Source organism: Mugil cephalus, chromosome 3, assembly GCF_022458985.1.
Source record: "Mugil cephalus isolate CIBA_MC_2020 chromosome 3, CIBA_Mcephalus_1.1, whole genome shotgun sequence".
Lineage (NCBI taxonomy): Eukaryota > Metazoa > Chordata > Actinopteri > Mugiliformes > Mugilidae > Mugil > Mugil cephalus.
Genome location: NC_061772.1, coordinates 28,187,957 through 28,209,951, shown reverse-complemented (window position 1 = coordinate 28,209,951; position 21,995 = coordinate 28,187,957). Strand labels below are relative to the sequence as shown.

General features: G+C 41.4%; 1 protein-coding gene across 1 annotated transcript in view; it reads right to left on the bottom strand.

Moving 5' to 3' along the window:
* The window catches only part of otog (otogelin), a 69,854-nt gene that overhangs the window by 5,435 nt on the left and 42,424 nt on the right, over positions 1-21,995 (bottom strand). The window contains exons 29-55 of the mRNA XM_047580776.1: positions 21,265-21,384; positions 21,003-21,119; positions 20,129-20,285; positions 19,373-19,399; positions 18,815-18,982; positions 16,861-17,139; positions 16,417-16,534; positions 16,119-16,198; positions 12,610-15,278; positions 11,980-12,157; positions 11,708-11,859; positions 11,543-11,632; positions 11,263-11,449; positions 9,642-9,862; positions 8,817-8,955; positions 8,087-8,275; positions 6,823-7,032; positions 6,633-6,737; positions 5,695-5,799; positions 5,507-5,608; positions 4,698-4,796; positions 4,581-4,621; positions 4,264-4,339; positions 3,942-4,120; positions 2,865-2,969; positions 1,878-1,997; positions 844-889 (exon numbers count right to left, since the gene is read on the bottom strand). Coding sequence (XP_047436732.1) covers positions 844-889; positions 1,878-1,997; positions 2,865-2,969; positions 3,942-4,120; positions 4,264-4,339; positions 4,581-4,621; positions 4,698-4,796; positions 5,507-5,608; positions 5,695-5,799; positions 6,633-6,737; positions 6,823-7,032; positions 8,087-8,275; positions 8,817-8,955; positions 9,642-9,862; positions 11,263-11,449; positions 11,543-11,632; positions 11,708-11,859; positions 11,980-12,157; positions 12,610-15,278; positions 16,119-16,198; positions 16,417-16,534; positions 16,861-17,139; positions 18,815-18,982; positions 19,373-19,399; positions 20,129-20,285; positions 21,003-21,119; positions 21,265-21,384 — 6,079 coding nt within the window. The remainder of the gene's footprint in view (positions 1-843; positions 890-1,877; positions 1,998-2,864; positions 2,970-3,941; positions 4,121-4,263; positions 4,340-4,580; positions 4,622-4,697; positions 4,797-5,506; positions 5,609-5,694; positions 5,800-6,632; positions 6,738-6,822; positions 7,033-8,086; positions 8,276-8,816; positions 8,956-9,641; positions 9,863-11,262; positions 11,450-11,542; positions 11,633-11,707; positions 11,860-11,979; positions 12,158-12,609; positions 15,279-16,118; positions 16,199-16,416; positions 16,535-16,860; positions 17,140-18,814; positions 18,983-19,372; positions 19,400-20,128; positions 20,286-21,002; positions 21,120-21,264; positions 21,385-21,995) is intronic.

The following is a 21,995-nucleotide window of genomic DNA, read 5'->3' as shown; positions in this document are numbered from 1 at the left end:
AATCAACAATGCACTGCCCAGACAGTGCTAAATGGGGAAAGAGTTGTGTACATGTTCGTGGTTCGTAGGGAGGAGGGGAGGGTAAAAATTTTCTGTCCACTCAAGTTTTTGTGTCCCTGCCGCCTCGATAATTAATGTTTCTCCATGCAACATCTGCAGAATGATGACTTTGTTGCATGTGTTGTGTTTTTTCTGAAATGAGGAAGCAGTTGAGAGGACTTTTCTACATAAAAGGATGCAGCCAGACTCTGGGGCTTCCTGAGTGTTTTATCTTTTTTTCTTATAATTATTTGGAGGGAGTACATTGTTGAATATCAACAATGGCACTGACAAGCCTTGTTGTTGTTGTTGTGGTACCTCTTTCACAGTTTGTGTTAACTGTGGGAGTCAATGGGCTAACGGGGAAAGGGAACAGAGGGAATCCAGTACCTGGTGGGATCGGTACACGATGGTAAGCTGCAGCACATAAAACCACAAACCCGCTTGCACGACATCAGATGCTTTTCAGCGACCGCGACTTCATTTCATATCATATTTAAAAAGACTTTTTTTTTTTTTTTTTTTTTTAATAGGCGACACTGGAGATTCACTGAAAAGCACCGAGTGATTTCTCTAATCTCAATAAACAGCAGACAAATGTAAAGGGGAGAAATAAAACAGCAGCTGGGATCCAGACACGGGCCAATTCAGATGATTTTTTATTTATTTTTATGAACGAACTGAAGGGCCAACATGTCGGAGGACATGTCGAGCAGCAGGTAGGCGGCGCTCTTCAGTGTCAGCTGCAGCCTACAGCTCTACGCTAACTACGGGACTGCTGCTACGATCAGAGCAGATACTTACATGTCTTGCAGCATCCGTCCATGTAACTTACGACTGTTCCACCGATCTGAGAGCAGACGAGAGCAGAAGAGTTACAGCAGAAATGAAAACTGGTCGGGTCAATGTTTGGGTTTATGGAGGCTAACATGGATTTAGCTTCTAAAAAAAACTCTCTGGTTGCTGGATTGAGAAAGACAGCGTTTAGGTTTTCTGCTCTTGCTGCATGAAACAGCCCAATAATCTATAACTGTAGTTTAACCTCCTGAGACCTGAGCTTTAGTTTGATAAGAATTGTTAAGGACCTTAGGACCTAAAAACTATAAAATGCATCATCTTTGAACAGGAAGTAGTTTCTGGAAAACATTATATATATATATGTTATCATACTTTTAACCTGTCTGTCTTTTCCAATGCTTCAAAAATAACTAACTCAATAAGGAACTGAAACAAAAAGGCAAATGGATTTGTAGAGTTTCTTGAAGACGCTTCATGCAAGTGTTCACTGCTAAAGGGCTAAAAGGCTGGTGGAGAGTTGGGGTTTAAAAAGGAAATTCACGTGATCAGTGTCTGGTAACGACCGGATACTTACCTGCAATTTGATTTGATTCTTAGGGAACAGGACTGGTCTTCTAAAAGTGAAGAAGCTACTTGGATGAAACATCTTCAAGAAAGTCTAGAAGTTTTAGCTTGTTTAAAAAAAATAAATGAATTATTTATACCATGAACTGAATGTCTGAAAACCTTCCAGACCTTCCTTCCTGTCCAGACTCATGGGATCAACCATGCATCCAAACTCTCACGTTTAGAAACAAGGTTTTGCAGCATTGACAGAAAATTTAACGTTAACAGATTAAACTAAAAAGACGATGGCTTTCCTCACAGTCTCTACACAGCATGTGAAAAAACATACTTTTCATTGTTTTTAAAAACTATTTTCCCTGTGAGAAGTTATCTCCAATCAGTGAACCTATGTAAAACACACAGAAAAGTGGGAGAGAACGTCGTTACGAGCCCGGTTTGTGACACGGTTCTTGTTTGCGTTGCCGCGCTCTGACCTTCATACACTCGGTTTCGTTGAAGGGGGGGCAGCTGAAGGAGTAGGAGATGAGCGTGGGTCCCGACAAAGTATCTGCACAGTCGAACTTCATGCAGTCAGACACCCAGGACCTTCCTGGCTGAAAACATCCACAACGTGAACTCTTACACTCAGGATGACAAACATCGAAGAAAAAAGACAAGTTTATGGTTCATTAATTCTAGCTATGTGACAAATTTTACATTTATTATTATTATTATTGTCATGGCGCTGTTAGAATCTGCATTCGTTAATTCTCCAACAAGAATGATTGAGACAGCTTCTTGCTATCTATTAAACATTTACTGAGAGAAAATAATTCATGCTACACGGTCCCTCCTTGGTCTGACGAAGCTTTCTAAAGAGGACAAAGTTTCCAGCATTCCAATGTTTTCTATATCCAAAACTACAGATCGATTGTGTTTTATTTTCCTCTTCGACCGACGCCAAAATTCATATATTTAAATAAATATTTACAGAAAATTCTGATTACCAGTAGCAGCTTATCAAAATATTTAATTTACTGCTTTTTGCAATGGGACAAAATTAATATTGAGCAGAAATAACTTTATTTTACTTTTACTTTTTTCATTTTATGAGTTATCAACTGAAAAATGATAAATATATGTAAATATTAAAAAACACTGTTGATTGTAGAAGAAAAGATAATTCCCGTAACTCAGTACAATATGTTGGTTAAAAGTAATTTCAAGAGAAGTTGTTGGAACTCAAAAAGACCAATGGAAATTGTTGATTTATTTTTTTTGAGTGTAACAGGGCTCAGGTCGGTACAAAAACAAAGATGAAATATCTCAAATCAAACAACCAAATCTGTTGTTTTTTGTTTCCCAACATAATTCTTCTTATTAGTGAGTTTATGTGTTATATATTATATATATAAGACACGTTAATATCCTCTATAACATCTCTTTAATTGTTATTAAGATGCATTTCCATCTTTTCCTACCTTATAGAGACCAACCGTCCCGTTGTCGTGTTCATAGAGGCAGGAAATGTTCCTGCAGACTCCACAACATGTGGACTGGTCTTTGGGAGGAACGTAGATCTGGTTCTGAAACGCACAATAAAAGTTAAAATTATGTATATAATATACACAGTACCCCTACAACTATTTTTCTATTTTTCGAACTATTATTTATTAGTTATTGGTATTATGTCATTGTAATGAGGTTGATTAATATGGTTTGATTATATATCAATACATGTTGCATATTAAATGCATTTATTATAATATTGCCATGAATCATAAGGTGATAAGGTTGTATGAGTTAATAAGTTTATACTTCTTCCAGCTCCTTTTCTTTTTGTTCAAAATAAATAACATTCATTTATATGAAAAATAAAAGTAAGAAAAAGACAGAGGGTCTTTTGTAGCAGACAGATAAGAGAAGCATTAACAATAACACACATACAATATCTTGTAACTTCTCAACCAAAAGATAATTCTTCTAATTCTAGACAAACTCAAGACTTTTACTTGGTCTAACTTCTTCTTTCTTTGTTTTTCTTACTTGGAATCCTTCTAAGGAAACTAATATACTGCATAACGGTTTTTGAGTATTTCTAATTTTTCTGAGTAATTTCAACCTTTTAACGTTGATGGATGAACACGGAGACTGAGGAGAAGGTAAACACAGCTCCATGACTGATGAGGTGATTGGGCTACAAAGCATTTTACAGCTCATTTAAGATATTTAAAGTAAGTAGACGGTGAGATATTTAAGTGAGGACCTTTTACATATTCACAGACGTTGTCAATAACATTTATAGGCCCGTTAATGGTGAAAATAAGACATTTATTTAAACATAGCACATCCGCCCCATAGAGTTACACTGTAGAATCTTCCCTCTGACGTAGCAAACATGGCGCCCATGATATGAGTTGGCCAGACTCTCTTTAATATATGGCTCTGGTTCCTTCCTCTGATCTGGCGGTGGAGGTCTCACCTTGCGGTGGAGGTCTCACCTTGTGGTGGAGGTCTCACCTGGTGGTGGAGGTCTCACCTGGTGGTGGAGGTCTCACCTGCTGGCAGTGGGCGGAGCAGTTGATGCTGGAGGTGCGTAGCAGGTGGAAGCCGCTGGCCGGGTCCAGGCTGCGGCTGCACTGTCTGCTGTGACACAAGCCGTCGTCTCCATGCTCCACCAGAGTCTGACCAGGACGCAGGACGCCGCGGTCTCCAAACAAACACACCGCCTCGCGCACTGCACACAAAACACACAAGTAGCTAGAGGAGCTATTTAGCAGCTAAAGGAAACTGTCTGAGATCTTTAGATATAAGCAGGCTAGAGTTTGTTTCTTATGTCATATCCTTGTGTCGTGTGCTAGCTTGAGCTTGACAACCCACCACACTTGTATCTTTTGCAGGCGCACTGGTTCTGTGGGTCGGACAGGAAGGCCCGGTCCAGCTGGGCGGCCTCCCCCTGCAGAAAACAAAGAGATAAGGAAACAACCACAGACACATGTCCATTCTCTGATGAGCCACAACTGTTGTGGAGACCTGCACAATATTAGGAAGGTGGTCATAATGTTACGCCTGATTGGTCCCATGAATTACACAGGGAATAAGGGACACACAGTCAGTTATATTCTCTCTGGTCAGGTGGTGCAGTCGTAGTTTGTTTTTAACGAAACAGAGACAGACGATTAAACCTGAGGACGTACCAGGCCACATTTTGGGGAAGCGATCTTCTCACAGGAACACTCTGAAAACAGGAAAACACTGTTCACGTCACCGCGCACACACGGGTTTAAACGTGTTCCTGGTTTTGTGATCTTTACCGCATGTTTTGTTCGGGCAGCAGCGACTCGGACTGGACACGGAAACCACGGACATCCCAACGGGACAAGTGAGCTGAGGACACCTGTAGGGCTCACACACTGCACGCACACACACACACACACACAGTTAATTAGGCATTAATATGTTACTGTATCCAGCAAATTAGATTATTATTATTATTATTATTATCAAATTTCTGGTATGTTCATTTGTTCAATAGTAAGTGGGCAACAAATAATTAATAAGTCTTATCTATTTTTTTTTTCTTTTCTTTGCCCTCATGATTTATATTTAATTCATAATTCTATTCTTTCCATAGTGGGGTCATAAGTATAATAGAGATAAACCATCAGTTTAACCTGTATTATATAGCAGAAATAAAAACCTTTTCTGTCTAAATTAATTATATATATATAAAATTGAACTCTGCAATTATTACACATGTGAAAAGGGCTTTTGTCACCTTTAGTAAAACAAAACTCTGATGTTCACAGAGTCTGTGCAGCTGAAAAGTGACGTCTCCTCAGCCTCTTTAGTCTTTTATTAAGCAATGAGTGATATTTATTTATTAAATGGTGCCACTTAAATGTAAACTTGTATTTATTTGCTGTATATGGTTCTGATTCCTAGCCTGCGTTTATATGTGATGTAAGATTAAAATTAAGACTCTTTTAACGTTAATAAAGCGGTCAAATAAATTTGAGCCATATAATATCACTGGTGGATATTCACTAGAGCAGAAATAATGAATTTAAGAGGGTGAGAGGGTGAACTGGTGGCCTGGGTCTAAAATAACTGGGTGTCTGACCACACTGGTAGGAGGGACAGCAGCGCTCCGTGGTGTTTCCGTCCACAGTCAGAATCTCTCCGTCCTGGCAGACGGGAGGCGTCTCAGGACAAGAGGAGCACACTGCAGGAGACGACACTGTCTGTTAACCACTTTCATTTACACATTATCCACTTTAATTGTTTAAATCCTTAAGTCTTCAGACTCACTGCAGATGTGGGCCAGGCAGCAGCTGCCGTCGGCTCTGGTGGCGATCAGGGTCTGATCGTCTCTGCAGCTCGGGACGTCCGACTCGCAGAGCTCAGGATCACACTCTGGGACACGGAAACAAACACAAAAAGATTAAGATTACATAAAAATAAACAAAAAAAACAATATGTAAACAGACATAACACAGATTCACTGACTGAAGAGTTAAGAACAGTGAGGAAACACTTTCCCACCCTCGGCATTATGAAGCTGAGAAAACACTAGAGATAAAAACAACTGTATAAATTATAACTATAGTTATAATTAAATAGTAATTACCTAAAGAATAAAAATTAATAAAATTCAGCTAAAAGCTACTAAAAAGGTAAAAATAATAAATAATAATAAAAAGATTGTCATAAGATTAGTTAAACCCAGACTAAAAGGATAAAATGAGAAAATAATTAAAAATCTATTAATAACCAGACTAAAAATATTAAATAAAAAAATAATAAAAAACAACCAAAATTCACTTATAAGTCAAACTAAAAAAATATAAAATAATAAAATAAATAAAATGCAATTAATAACTAGACTAAACAGAGAAAAATAATAAGTTTCAGTTAAAATTCTGACTAAAAAGATAAAATGATAAAATAAATACAATTCTATTAAAAGACATATTGAAAAAGGTAAAAATAATAAAATAAGTTAAAATTTGTTAAAAGTCAGACTAAAAAGATAAAATAATGAAATAAGTAGAATTCAATTAAAAGCAACAAAATGCCTTTATGTGTCCCATTAAAGTCAAAATAGAACCAACATGTATTAATATACTTGTTAATTGATGCTTCCGTTGTTTCCTGTAGAACTTAGTCGAGTTTAGTTTAGTCAATCTACACCATGCATCTGCACTAAAAACTTGGATGTAATGGTAATTTCCAATAATTAACCTCACCACAAACATAGTCTGGACAGCAGGAGTCCAGTCTGTAGTACGAAACCAGCTTCTCCCCATATTTACACTCAGGAGGCAGCTGGTCACACAGACTCTGGTTACACACTGTGGGGTCAGAAATCACATCATTATATTTTATTTATGTTATTTTGACGTATTTCAGAGCGGTCGTGAAGCCTCGAGGCCTCACCGCAGACTTTGTGCGGGCAGCAGCTGGTGTCGTCCGCCAGGCTGATGATCATCTCTCCGGCCCGTCGGCACACGGGCGACGCCACGCTGGAGCAGTTGTACTCCACGGGCACGATGGTGTCGTTGTCGCAGCGGTACATGCAGCAGGCGTCCTTCGAGCCTTTCCAGACTTCACCGTGTGCACGAGGAACGCCGCCGCTGTCGGTGCAGGCTGCAACAACACACACACAATTTATTATTTTACAAAGAGAACGACACAGAAATGCTGATGAATCAAACTAGAACTCGTCACATGGGCTAATAAAAGCTGTGCATGTCACAAAAACTTTTTATTTGAATTGAGGTGAGGTTGTTCCTCCATGCTGGATCCCCTGAAAACCTTCCACCAGGAGTCTAACTAGTGGAGAACACACCACAAAAACTATGCCCACAGACGACGTGACACAGGAAAACTGTTGGCTTGGTCAATGAGAGCTCATTAAGAACCTCCTCTCAGACCTCTAAGCTTTAGGAGTCCTGCAACAGATGTTCATGGAGTTGGTCTGAGATCAAAAAGAGATGCACGAGACGTTTGGAAAAGCTTAAATACCACGTTTAAAAGTCTATATCACGTTTTTTTTCAAAATTCTGACGGTATCACGGTAATTGCAAAATTGTTTTTCATGCACAATCACATGTTCATATTTTCTAATGGTCGAGAGAGGAATTAATGCAGCAGTTTGACTAAGGATAGACTATTTTACTGTGATGATGAATAAATATTGTAGAATAATCAAACACTAGTAGTCAAACAGGTTTGCATGGCCCCGTGTTAGCACTGACTGCTGATGTGGAAAATTGAATTATGAATCATTAAATGTTATTAAGATGAAATGAAGAAACAGTGACAATTATGGTTTATTATTATTAATTAATTTAATTTCATATATTTATTTATTTAAACTGCTATGTCTGTAATGTTAATAGCAGCGCAACCAGCTACCGTAATAACTGTAGTCTGTGTGCAACATTTTTTTTTCTCATTCATAAAAAGCTAAAATTGGGGACACTTTCAGGGACAGCTTTAGACGTTTGTTTTTTTTTTAGCAGATGTCCTCTCGTTCTGCTGCTTAATTTTTTGGACATTTCCATCTTCACCACGTCTCACAGTGACCCAGTCACAGCATGAGTGTTTAGAAGTACTACACTGAAAATAGTCCGTCTTGCGTCTTGCAGCTGTAACATTACGAACGCTGTGCAATCAGACAGGTAAACTGAGCTCTTACCGCATTTGTCCGGAGGGATGCAGAGAGCGGAGTATGGCCGGTGTAGGAGCGTTCCCTCGGGGCAGACGCAGCCCTCGGTGAGGCCTGAACACTGGTCCGGGTCCGAATCAAAGTCGTGGTTGGGGCAGGACTGAGATCTGCAGGGCGGCAGACAGGCCTGATACCTCAGAGGGTCGGGACACGCGAAGGCTGCAGGAGGAGATAAAGACTAGAATAAAACTTCACTTTAAAGAGGAAACAGTGGGATTAATCCTGACTGGATGTGTTTTAATGTCTCTTCAGTGCTTGGTCTATTCGCTCTTTTCTCTCCAGTAACTTCTGCTTTATGCCAAGATGTCTACTGTGAAGTGTTTGCCTCCAAACGCAACTATCAGTGTCTGTGAGTGTTGTTTTAATGCAGTGGTTCCCAGTGGTTTGGGTCGTGACCAGGTCAGGGAAGTGCACCGTACTCAGGTACACTTATATTCACACTAGCCATGGAATACAAAATTTAGGGGGCAAACATGCTTGGGCAGAAAGAACGGGTCTTTTCTTATCTTGTACATGTTCATAAGACAAAAATTGTTGAGTGTGTTGCTAGGGTAACTTAATTGCATTATTATCTGTTCCTGTATGGAGAATCTTACGTAAGTTTGCCATGTACCAAGGCTTTGAAAAACACAATTAAAACTTAAAAAAAAAACAAAAAAACAAAACCAAACACTGTTTTAATGGCTAGCTAAAATCTTACGGCAGTAATCTGGACTCCTCCACTCAATGCAGATGTTGAACTTGTGGCATGAAGCCACATAAGCAGCCAGCGCCACACACTGGTTGTTGACGTACTCTGCATCTCGGACCCAAACCTCACAAAACGTGCTCGGTGGGACCTGAAAAAACAAAGACAAAAACTCATAAAACTCATCATATTATGTTTGAATGGACCCCTTCATGACTTGTAAACAATGTGACGGTTTTTGAGGGGCGGGGCTTAACTGGATGCAAAACATCTTAAAACACTATAGCCTGTAAACGGTGGTTAGCACATTTCAACGGATTGTTTTGGCAAGAATGGACCAGTAAAACGCATATTTTAGGGAATATACTAATAAACTCACTCTCCAAGACCGTGAGTGTTTAAAAAGTTGACTCTGACTGATGGGACTCACTCGCTGGATGGACAATTTGAACAGTCTAGTCTGTCTTTATCAAGTGAAGCTTCTCCAATAAACATATTACAAGTAGTAAGTGGAACCACTGTGGAGGGTAATGTAGTAAATGCAACTTCTGCTTGGACACCCCTGAAACATACAACTAACGCTGCGTTACCTAGCGGTTAGCATTAGCATGTAACAAGAATCCCCTTTATAAGCATTAACTTAATGTAATTTCAGTCACTATTTATTCTCACCCATAACTTTATCCGGACTGAAACTGATGACGACATTTTCATATTTGAAAGTGCCAGTGTTCACCTCAAGCTTCCCTCTGTTTTGCGAGTATTGACTATTGTATTCTAACCATAAACCAAATGGTTCAGAGCCACATAATGAAACCTGGGGACAGGTGAACTCACAAAGTTGTGGCAGGGCGTGAAGGCGTGTTTCTCCAGCATGGCCAGGCAGCTGGAGCAGTCGCTGGTGGAGCAGTTGAGCTCGCGGCGGCGGCTGTGGCTGATGTAGCTGGTGGTGTTGGGAACCTGCCAGCTGTCGATGAACAGAACCGGGTCCTCACTCACGCCCACTATGGTGCCGTTCGCCAAGGTCAGGTCGTTGGACGGGTCTCCATCACAGAAGCCTGGGGGAGGATGGGGGAGAGGTGGTTCAACACAAGAATGCAGAGAACATTTAGCTCAGTCGAGTCTCTAAGTGTTGTAGCATTATCAGTGGCCTGTTTTTACCGCTTTTTAAAGTTGCACACTCTGAAATTTCCAGACCTAGTACGTGGATCATTAAAGTCTGTCTGTCTAAATCTAAATTTTAAAACTGCTCAAATTTGATTTAAAGCTTGGAATGACCTCTTGTCAAAAAAACATTCAAAGTTTTTTGTTATGTGTCTGTAAAAGGGTTGAAAATGTAAAAATGCTCTGAGCCAACCTAACCCTAACGCTACCAGGCAACTATGTCATGATGCTTTTTGTCGATTATAGTTCAGTCTTCAATACCATTATCCAAGACATCAATCAAACTGGACTTCCCCAAGGATTTTCTCTTAAACTGCCCTAAAACTGTGAAACCTGGGGTATACTGTTCCACCCTCATCAATTATCTCACTGTTACTCTTTGATTTGGCCAGCAGATCATTGCAGGAGCATCAGCTCAATGATTCTTCTATATATGCTAAACAAAAGCTATGTTCCTCAGGATTCTGTGCTAGGACCAATATTATTCACATTATACATACCTACCTTGTAATATTATTACTAGAAAGCAAGACATAAACTTCCATTGCTACGCAGATGATACCCAACTTTATTTATCCATGACACCAGATGAAACTAATCAGCTGGTTAAACTACAAACATGCCTTAAAGACATAAAGGCTTAGATGACCTGTAATTTCCTACTAGACAGAACAGAAGTCATTGTATTTGTCCCTAAACATTGCAGAGATTCATTATCTAATCACCTGCGTTCTTTGGATGTCATGGCCTAGTTCCCACACAAAATTGTAAGCGGAGGAATTTTTTTGACCAGACTAGGGAGTTTAGGCTTTTATTCAGACCACCTGCTTGGCCCTGTGGTGCACACCTGAAACTCAATACGCACCTGTAATTGGAGGATGTTTTTCTTATTAATCTTCTTTGCACGATGAGTGGTTCTCTAACAACTCATTAACACCCAGAAAACTGAAGGCGTGACATCAAGGTGAATAAAATTTAAAACCACCAAAGAAGCCACTGACAAGTTTTCTTCTACAAGTACAAAAATTACATATACAGAAATTGCCATTATTTTCCTTTAGGAATATCTGGTTGCTCATTCAACCATTGATCATTTGTAATTGTACAGTTCATTAGGTAAACATTTTCATAATGTACTTCTTCTTTACACTAATTCAAAGGAAAATGTTGTTGTCAATATTTATAGGTAGGGATGGGCATCGATAACCGGTTCTTTTAAAGAACCAATTGTAGTCAACCAGTGAAATGTTCAAAGTTAAGAAGAGAGAATGATGCATTAAACCCCATCTCTTACCACAGAGGCCCATGGTGGGAAGCTTGTTGCTGGAGCTGTCGGTGTCGATCACCATCATGCCGGTGCTGTGGTACCACTGCAGTTTGAGGCCGGTGGGGCTCCGGATCAGGTACATGTTGCCCGTGTCGTAGATCTCGAAGCCATACTTTTTGAATCGAGGTCTAGCGTAACGAGAGTTGACGTAGAGCTGAAAGGAAAGTGTCACGTCATCAGACCACCCTGTTTTTAAGCTCTGACCAGGTGAAAGCACAAAGAAGCATCAGACGAGAGCTTGTCTTACTCTCCTCTGCAGCCTGTTGATGATGATGTGGTTGGAGTTGTGGGTGATGTTGAGTGCAACCAGACACAGGTTGGTGAAATTCCAGATGAGCTGTAGAAAGAAAACTGGCAAATCAGCCACTTTTGCACAAAACAACTTAAGAGAATGTGACGATGTGAGACTCACTGGGGACTCAGAGTCAGCGGGACACTCCTGAACCAGGACGCTGACGGTCTCATTAGGCAGCTGGGTCACTATGTACGAGGCGGCCTTGTAGATGGCAACGCTGTTCCCATCAAATGTAATCACGTTCAGATCAGGAAATACAGAGCACCGACCTGGATCACGCAGAAAAGAAAACATGCACCTAAAGACAATAATCTGACAGATTTAATAAATCAACAGCTCTTTGCGCCTGTGTTCATGTGCAGTGTCCTTCATGGATGTGTTTTGCTCACATGGACAGTCCCACTTAGGGCAGCACTTATCTCCGTTGACCAGTACAGCAAAACCAAGCAGGCCACAGTTGGGAGGCTCGGCTGTAAAAGGGCAGCTTTGGGATTTGTTGAACAGGATTAGCTGGTTGTTGACGCAGATGTACTTTGTGCATTCGTCGACGATCTCTGCATAAGGAGGCTAGAAAAAAAAATGCAGGGGTCACAAAGATGTTTGCAAGGAGATTATTTTGGGGATCACTATAGTTGTTGAGTGTAAAATGTACCTACAGTCTATATCGAGTGAGTTGAATAGCTCTTGACAATGGGTATGCACATCAAGGTTTCAGAAAGTTTAGTCTACAGTGGCTGCTGTGCATTCGTTTGTTCAAAATTTAGGTTTGAAAAGTTTCCTTCGTAGCTGTTTTTGTCAACATATGTATGTAAATTAGTCGGAATCAACAATGAGAAAACATAGACAACAAACTACAAATAAAGTCAACAATGGACTTCTCTCTCTCTTTCCAACCCCTTCTCCTCCTACTCAACCCTTTACATCCCTTCCTCTTCAACCCTTCTCATCTCTCCATCCATTTCTCTCACATCTTCTCTACCAATAAACTTCTGTGGTCTTTGTTAGTGAAATGAACCCACAGTGCACATCCTTGTCGGTGATACAGCCACAGTTGTCGTTCCCTCTGGTGTGTGGCGGGTTGTTTCCACTGGTGTGTGAGGAGATGTTGGTCTTGGAGTCACTGTTGTTGGTTCTGGACTGGTGTGATCGACTCTGACGGTTGTTTGCGTTGTTGTGGCAGATGGGGGCGAAGTTGTAGCGGGAGTGGGGATGTAGGGCTTCCGGGTGGAGGTCGTCACCGGTTGGGATGGTGACACGTCAGGCTCTTTGCTTGTCCTCCCAGATGTGGTTGGTGTGGGGACTGCTGTGGATGCAGTGACTGTTGTCAGGGTGGGAACGGGCACCGAGGCCGTAGTGGTGGTCGGCACGGGAGTTGCAGCGGTTGTGACGGTGCGTTCGGTTGTGCTCGCTGTATCAACAGTGTCGGCAGAGACGGTTGTGGAAGTCACTCCTGACACGGTTGTTGTACCAGGACTTGGGGCGACAGTAGGAGGCCCGATAGTGGTTGATCTGGTGGTCACTTCTGGAGGCCTTGTTGTTATGGTAACCCTGGCAGTGACTGGCCTTACTGGTGGCCTCTCGGTGGAGGTTATTCTGGGCGTAACTCTTGTTGTCACGGGAACTCTGGGCGTCGTTCTAAGAGTGGTCGTCTGTGAGTAGGCAGTGGTTGTCGTAGAGGGTGTAGCTCTTGAAGTGGACACCAGCCGGGTGGTGACTTTGTCCGGGATAGTCGTCGGCCTCGGAGGTGCTGTAGACGTAGTCACGTTGGACGGAGACCAAGATGGAGGAGACAAGGTTGTAGCTGTCGTTGACACCTGCACTCGGCCGGTCGCCGGATGTGTCGTCTCTGCAATCGGCTGAATGACGACAGGTCTGAGCGTGGTGGTAATAACAGAGGGTGGCGCTCTTGTAGGCGACGTGGTGAGAGGTGTCTCAGGAGTACCAGGCACAGGTGAAGGTGGAGGTGTCGCCAGTTTTCTGGTTGTGGTGGCTACAACTTCTGCAGTTGAGATTTCAGAAGGTGTTGTAGTTTGGGTGGTGGTGGTGGTCGTGGCAGCAGCTGACGTTGCAGAGGTGAGGGTGGGCTTCGATGTGACTGGAAGTCGTGGTGCTTCTGTAGTTTTAGTGGAAGTGGTCACATGGATGACAGATTCAGACGTGACCTCTGGTGTGGTCTCCATTGTGGGTCTGTAGACTGGGGTGGAGGTAGTCTCCCGATGGGGTGGACGCCACGGCTCGGAGGTTCGCTCCGTAGAGGTTGAGCTCTCCGTTGTTGGCGGTGGTGCAGCAGTGGTTTCTGTAAGAGACACTGATGGTACAGTTGTTTTTGTTGTGACTAAAGGAGCTGTTGATGTCTCTGGGACCTCTGGAGGTCTTGAAGTTACGGTTGTAGTCGTGGTTCTCTCCGTTACTGGGATAGCTGCAGACCAGGACGTTCTCTCAGTATAAGTTGTGGAAACAGGAGATGTTGTGGTGTCTAGAATCTCTGACGGTGTTGTTGTTGTGGTTGTTGTTGTTGTTGGTATTTTAGATATTGCAGACGTGGTCACTTTCTTTGTTGTGGTTCCCCAGTCTGTAGCAGCTGAGGTGGAAGTAGATGGTGCAGATGAGGTCGTTGTAGAAGAGACGAGACTTGTCGTGGTTAACTCAGGAACAGTTGCTGAAGAAGTTGTCAAGTCAGTAGAGACTGTGTGTAAAATGCTTTCTGTGGAAACGGATGGTGTGTCTGGGCGCATGTGCGTCGTTGTTTTAATGGTAGTGAAAGGAGACACTGGTGTGACTGATTCTGTAGTCTTCACCGAAGTGACTTTTGGCAAAGATACAGTTATTGTTTCCACAGGAGGAGATGTTGGGAAGGGTGCAGCTGTTGTTGAAGCTGTGCTTGGTAAACCAGGAGGGATTAGTGTTGTTGTAGTTGTTCTCTCCACTGTTACAGGCTTTGTGCTGGTGCCCGTATACGCAGTCGTAGCTGTACTATGAACAGTGGTCTTGTCTGTAAGAGCAGAAGTCTCTGAAACCGGAGAAGGAGACGGAGTTGGACTGGAAGTTGTCACAACCGCTGGTAAATGTGTTGTAGCCTCCGTGGTTTCTCTGGTAGGAACCATCACAGTCGTAGTTCTCATTGTGGTTGTGCCCTCAACAGTGGTCGTAGTCGGTGTTGTAGTTGTGGTGGTGAAGAGTGGCCTCAGAGACTCGGTGGAGGAGGTGAGCCAGAACAGAGCCGTGATGGCAAAGGGGGCGGTGCTCGTTTTGGATGTGCTGCGACCAAATTGGCTGATGGTGAAGCTCGGTGGACCCGTTGTTGTCGTTGTTGTTGTATCTTTTACAGTGGTGAGCGGAGCTTCTGTCGCGCTGACGGTGGTCGGTGGCTCCACCACCTCTGGCCTCACAGCTGGGGGCACCGGTGGAGGATAGGAGGGTTCTGCAGTCGTGACTGGTCGAGTCGTCTCATCTGGAGCAGGAGGCGCCATGGACGAGGTGGTCTGTACGTCCACGGCAGGGACAGTGGTGGTGACTTTATCTGTAGGAGGAGTGGAGGTGGTGGAGATGGTGGAGATGGTTGAGATGGTGGAGGTGGTGGTCTGGAGTGGAGTGGTGGAGGCAGCCGCGGTCGTGGTGGTTGCAGAAGTGGCAGCTGGAGGGGTTAATGGAGTTGTTACAGGCACCACAACAGCTGGAACTTTAACACCTGAAGAGAGAAAATGACAAATGTGAAAACAGTTCATGGGTTTGGATCAGGTTCACCACAACAAGTGAACAAAAAATCAAACCAAAAGTCTCTGAACTTGATCTCTTTGGCAGGGAAGGTGTAGCTTATAATATCTCGTTAAATGTTCAATCTTGCTTTGAATTCCATTCATCCATTGTGGTAGATTATACACGCTGTAATTGCATCAGGGCATATGTGTAGATATAAGAAAATATTAACTAACCACTAACACCATTGCAATTTCTTTAATAATCCTGCATTTAATCTAAACATCACCGAAATACACTCAATCGCCAAAATATTAGGTACTACAACTGCAGAGTGTACATGTGTAAATATTATTTTAAGTTTATTTTAATCATCTAATGAGTTTGCTCCACCTGTATTTCATGGTAGTTGTATGTAGCAACTGTGTCAAAATGATAGTACAAAGACTAAATAGTAGTACTTAATGAATGTCTATGTAATGTATAGTAATAAACTAGTAAACCAGAAAACTAGGATTCACTCAAGGAGGGAGTGGACAAGAGTTACTTTTAGATGGTACCATGTATTAAGAAAATAGTGAATGACATACAGCAAATAAAGTGCAAAATGAATATGAATGAATAGCAATGACCATTCAAGTCAAATCTACGCTTATTCAATCGTGCACATTAGATTATCACCATGCAAGTAAGCAAATACAAAATACAAACCAAAGCCTCCAAAATGAAAAGGCAGCTGAATCAACAGCTTTCTCAGCTATTTTAAACTAAAGCTAAACATCAGAGTCTAGATGAAGAGAAGATTTAGTGCAGGATTGGAGGAGATACTCACAGTCTTCAACAAAGACACATCGACGAGTGACTTCATCCAGGACCATGTGTGTGGGGCAGACAGGAAGGCAGCCCTCCACTCTGTTTGTGGACAAAACACAAACTGTTCATCTCTGAGCTTGTTTTCTGTTTTAAGATGAATACAGACGTAAAGGTTGTGGATGTTCTTCGGTTACTGACACACAGCCTCTGCCTTTTTTATAATTTTTCACCCTTGTAGTTGCAAACTAAGTAAAATAATAAATACACTGAAGCAACAAATTAAATAGAAAAAAGTTTTAAATGTGGAAGGCTCTCACTGTGGGATGGTGGCGCAGGCTTCAGCCGTGGGGTCGCTGCAGGTCTTGAAGCAGGGGCTGACGCAGGCTTCGTACCTCCACTGACACCGAGGACCCGGTGGGGCGTCCGGGCCGGGGCCTGAACAAAAACATGCAAGAGAGTTATTAATTAAAGTTGAGATTCTTCTCTCTGAGGAACAAATCCAGCTTTACGAAGAGTCATATTGATATAAAGGGGAATTTATAGTATATTGTTATTACAATACATTGTTATGTGTTTTAAATCAGACTATTATTAGACTCCTCAATTTAAACTGCAACAGCTTTAAAGATCATTGACTAAAATAGTTAAACTTGTGAAGTAAAGTTTTACTCGACCCAACTATGGCGGCATCAGGATCAAACGAATATTACATAAGATAAGGTTTGTTGTGAAGTGTTTGTGGTGATTTCAGTGCTGCTGACCTGTCAGTCTGAACAGCGTGGCCTTGCGGAAACTGTCAGTGTGTCTGTATTTGAGCAGGAAGAGACGGGACAGCGTGGCGTGCAGGAAGAAGCCGGGCTTCATCTGGGACTCGAGCGAGTCGTAGCCCGGGGTCCAGGTGTTCCTGTGGAGGACGAAGGTGGCTCCGTCCCAGAACGCTTCGCTCTCCTCCCACTTGGCCATCCTCACCTGTCCGCTGGGGCTCACGTACAGGAAGTAGTTCGGCCTGTGGGCCGCCTCAAAGGAAACCCGCGACGTGTCTGTGCAGGAGAGGATCAAGAGATTAGTCAACAACAAGCAGAAAAGGCAGGAAAGTATGATCAAGAAAAGTAGAGGAAACACACTGAAGAATAAGTAATTTTAACATAATTAAGTCTGTGATTATAACAATAAAACAACAAAGTTTGTCTCTTGAGATGAATACATTATGTTTTGAATTCATTGGAAGTCATTTTGATTTTTTGCAATTAACAAACTATATTTAAGTGACTCAACAAATCCTCTTATGAAGACACCAACAACACACAATTTGCTGTTGTATTAACTCTGCTCTAGTTGTGGCCCAATGTGATGAATCTGGGGTAAATCCCACCAACCAATCAGCTCCACAAAAGTTTGGACTTTAAGGTAAGAATTAAGTTAACGTTGATATAGTTGGTTAATTACTGCAGTCTTTCAGGTTTTATATTGTTGTAGAAATGAATAAATAAAATAACATCAGACTCTTGATGTAATTTGGAATTAACAATAGCAAGTGGCCTCATAAGTCTTTTTATGTGAAACTAATGTTAGCAAGTTGCTACTTTAAGTTAATTTAATTTCAAGTAAATGTTTGCAAATGACTGTAATTTAAAGTATAAGGAGATGTGTTTTTTTCCTCTATGTAACGTTAGCTTACGGAGTTAACACTGGTTAGCCGTTAGCTAACACCGTTAGCAAGGGGTTTTAGCTATAAGTCGGCCATACACTGATAAAAATACAGTGCTCCATCTACTTAAAAAAAAGTAAAAGGCAACTTTTTGCATCATTTTATCCCATAGATAAACAAGAGTAGTCTTTGTTAATTCTCTAAGTAAAGTCAATTTACTTTTGCAGATCATGTCAGTTTACTTTTACAAGTTGACTTTACTCACAAAAGTGAGTTGAAAAACTTATGTATCCATCCATCCATCCATCCATCCATCCATCCATCCATCCATCCATCCATCCATCCATCCATCCATCCATCCATCCATCCATCCATCCATCCATCCATCCATCCATCCATTCAGGTTCCTGACTTTTCTATCCATTTTAATTTACTTCTGGTCACATGACCAACAGACTAAGGGTGTTATTCCAGAGGGATGTGCCTTTAGTTTTCAAACCCACAGCTTTATGTTCAGCTCTGGTTCACACTCATTGCTCTCGTTAAGGCTTTTCCACCTCCAATCCAGTTTTTACTGTCACCTGGTTTATTTTAAGCACTACTATGTTGAGACCAAATAGTGTTTGTAGAGTAACCAAACTTTAACCTTTAACCCCACATCAGAAAATGGTCTCATTGCTATAAGACCACAGTTAAACAGCTTCTTACTGGTACATATCATCTACATTCAAGTGGCAAAGAGACCAGAATCCTAGTTTCCCTCTCATTCTGCTGACAGGTGAATACATCTCTGTCGTTTATCTAATCTACACAACGATCAAACTTTCCCAAACTCCACTACACTAGTTCCCTTTCATGCGCTGATACTACTGTGCCCTGCATTACTAAAGCAGAGGTGTCCTTTTTCCTGAAGCGTAAATAAAAGCGTAAAATAAACCTATGAAGTCTCTCAGCTGACCACAGCGTTCCCACACTCACTGAGACGCAGAACTCAAGGACATTTCTGCTTCTTTTTTTTTTTTTTTTTTTATTTGTGCAGCAGATCAGGATTCTTAAAACCAACTGACCGTGCGGTCGAGCTCTGCTGAGGCCGGGAGTCATCATGAACTGTGAGAGGACGGCGGGAGAGCTTCCGTTGACGCGCTGCAGAAACACCGAGCCGCTGGAGCTGCTGGCTGCCAGCGCTGACGTCCGATCCCTGAAGGAAAAGAGCCTGAAGGGACCTTTACCCAGAACTGGAGACAGACGGTCATTGTCAGGGAGAATTGTAGCACAGACCTTCTATGAAACCTGAAAAAATGTCAAGTGAATGCAAAAATGTTTCCACACCTATATTCTGTTACGATTCAGGGAGTAATTGATGCAATTATGTTAAACTGTTGCATTTAACCTTGGTCCGGTTTGACTCTCCGTTCAGATTATCAAAGTACCCACAAGGTGCCAAACTGGCTGTTCACTCCCTGAAAGGGAATCTGGCAACACAATACGACCGACTCTCACTACAGGAGGAAATGTGCACACAACTCAACATCTGACTGTTTTATTTAGCCTGTACATCATCACATTCTACCACTGTGCACATTGTAGAGTCCATAAAAACACTGACATTTGAGAGATTGTCGTACCTTTGTTGTAAAACTCGCAATCATACGCTGCAAAGAAAAAGAAGAGACTGATATCAACCCTGGGAATATGAGTTATAATAATAACATTAAAATAATATTAGTACGATTAGAAAGTGCTAATTAGTATCATGATTTTCAAAGCTTCAAAGCCTCTTAACATGATTAATTAATTAATAGATTTTCCTCTGTGTACACAATGTAGTAATGTATAATCAAGGGTGCAAATGCTAATAATTATGAACTTGTAATGTCTATTAATTGTCAGAAATGTGCATCTCAAATACAAGCAGGATTAAGATTAACTGGTAAACTGTAAATATGCACCATAAGAAAGTGAAGCTACTGTTAATCCTCGTTAGTTAATATAAAATGACATTTGCATCTGAATACAAGCACTTAGTGGCAGAAAATAAATCATTAAGATAAAAAAAAGAATATGCACAACAAAAGCAGGTGCAGGTAAAGCAGAAAAACCAGAAACAAAAACTGTAGAAATAAACTATAAGAGATGTTTTTAAATCCCAAACATAAAAAATAAAAATGAAACTATTTTTTTTTATTTTCTAGTCTAATACAAAAAGGGGAAAGTTAATATTAAATTTAAGTTTCTTTCAACTAACATGATTTTAAAAAAATTAAACGTGCAACAAGTCAAAACATTTTTAAAAAACTTCCGTATTCTGTTTACTGAAACAGGAAGTAGCCTACATGTGGCTTAGTACAGAGCATGTTCCTGGTCCCTGGGTTGTGACTTACGGCACAGAGATGGCGAGCGCCAGTCGACAGGAACGCCCTGGTGGCAGCAGCGCTGAGCGTACGCCGCCACGCTGGTGCAGAAACACTCACAGTCGCCTCCGCGGTTGCAGGCGCACGTGTCCGCCAGACAGTTCATGTAGAACCAGGTGACGTCCACCTGAACACAAACAAAACAAACACTTTCATTTTTTTTTTTAATTCATGACACAGAAAATGGGTCATTACAAGAAAAAACAAGCACAGCCCCCCTCTGGCCACATAAATAAGCCATATAATGCGTCTCAGAGCCCATGTTGGAAGCTCCACAGCCACTAACACAGCATCTGTAACATGATGCAACACCTTCAGTGGTATAGTTTTCAAGGAACTGTTCACACACACACAAAATCCAAAGGATCCAAACAAAATCCAAATATCAAAGGACCATTAAACTGACAGGCTTACAAATAAACACAAACGTGTTTGTGTAAATTCTGCTCAGGTTGAGCCTGATCAAACCTCAATTTAAGCAAAAGTGATAACGTCAAAGAAACAAAATTACTTTTTCCTTTAAAAAAAAAAAAAGCTGCAGAGGATCATATTAAGATGTCATGGTGCTGGTGTCTTATGGAGGACCAACTCTGCTGTAATTAAGAATAAATTAATAAATAAATCTGTTAATACTTAAATATATATGCCATAAATAAATAAATACCTAAACATATGATATCTGACATACAATGTCACAGAACACAAACGACACCCACATTTCAAATGAAATGATTTTGCAGCCCCCTTCCAGTACCTTTGAGGCCAACCAGGGGGCTGCGGACCACAGGTTGGGAACCACAGTTCTGAACCGTTGAGGACAAAGTGTTGTTGTGCCGTTACTCACCACTGGGTGGCAGGTCTGGAAGACCTCGCTGAGCAACACGGCACATTGACGCTTTGCAAAAGGCTCTCTGAGAGGACTGAGGCTGCAGGGGTGTCTGATGTCTGGACTGTTCACACACTGGGGATACACACACATAATAAATAAAACACTTTCAGGATAGATACACAAATAAGGTCTTCAGTTAGTGGTCAGTGAACTAGCATGAACAGTTTTGTGAATGAGAAACAGATGTCGATAATTATTCTGGGGACGTTTCATTCACCTCTGTTGCCGTCCAGCTGTTTCCAAACTCCTGTGGTGTCGAGGAGTCGATGTTGTCGGGCGTCCGCATCTCGTTCACTGTCTTCAGGTCGAAGTTTCCACAAAGTCCACTCAACTTCCCCTGAACACATCACCAACTCAGTTTTATGCAGATAGTTCTTCAAGAATGTTTTGGTCCTAACATCATATTCAGGAAAACACGGAGGAAACTTAAAGATTTGAAACTTGAAGATTAAAAGGAAGAACTGGATGTCAGCTGATTTCTCCCTATTATGTGATGAGATAAATGTCAATGTCTCTGTTTGATGTTTGTTAAGATTTTATGTAGAAAAATAAAGTCATACCATCATTAATGTGAACCTTGATCTCAAAAACACCCAACACCACTTTACAAATGAAGTTTGAAGTTAACCTAGCCTTATGCTAACCTTATGCTAGCTAGTTATTTAGACTAAAGGCTTAGAAAAATAGCAGCTAGCGTCATTTATACTGTGAAACCCATGTGTTCATGTAATTTATTTCCATGTAGATAGACCTATAACTACCTCAATTACTACTAAGTTATTAAGGCTAGCGTGCTAACACTATAACGATTATGCTAAATAACAGTAAGACTAGTTTAATTTTCACTGTTTCTGAGTATTTATCATTTTTCTGACTAATTTCAACCTTTTAACGGTGATGGATGAACACGGAGACTGAGGAGAAGATAAACACAGCTCCATGACTGAT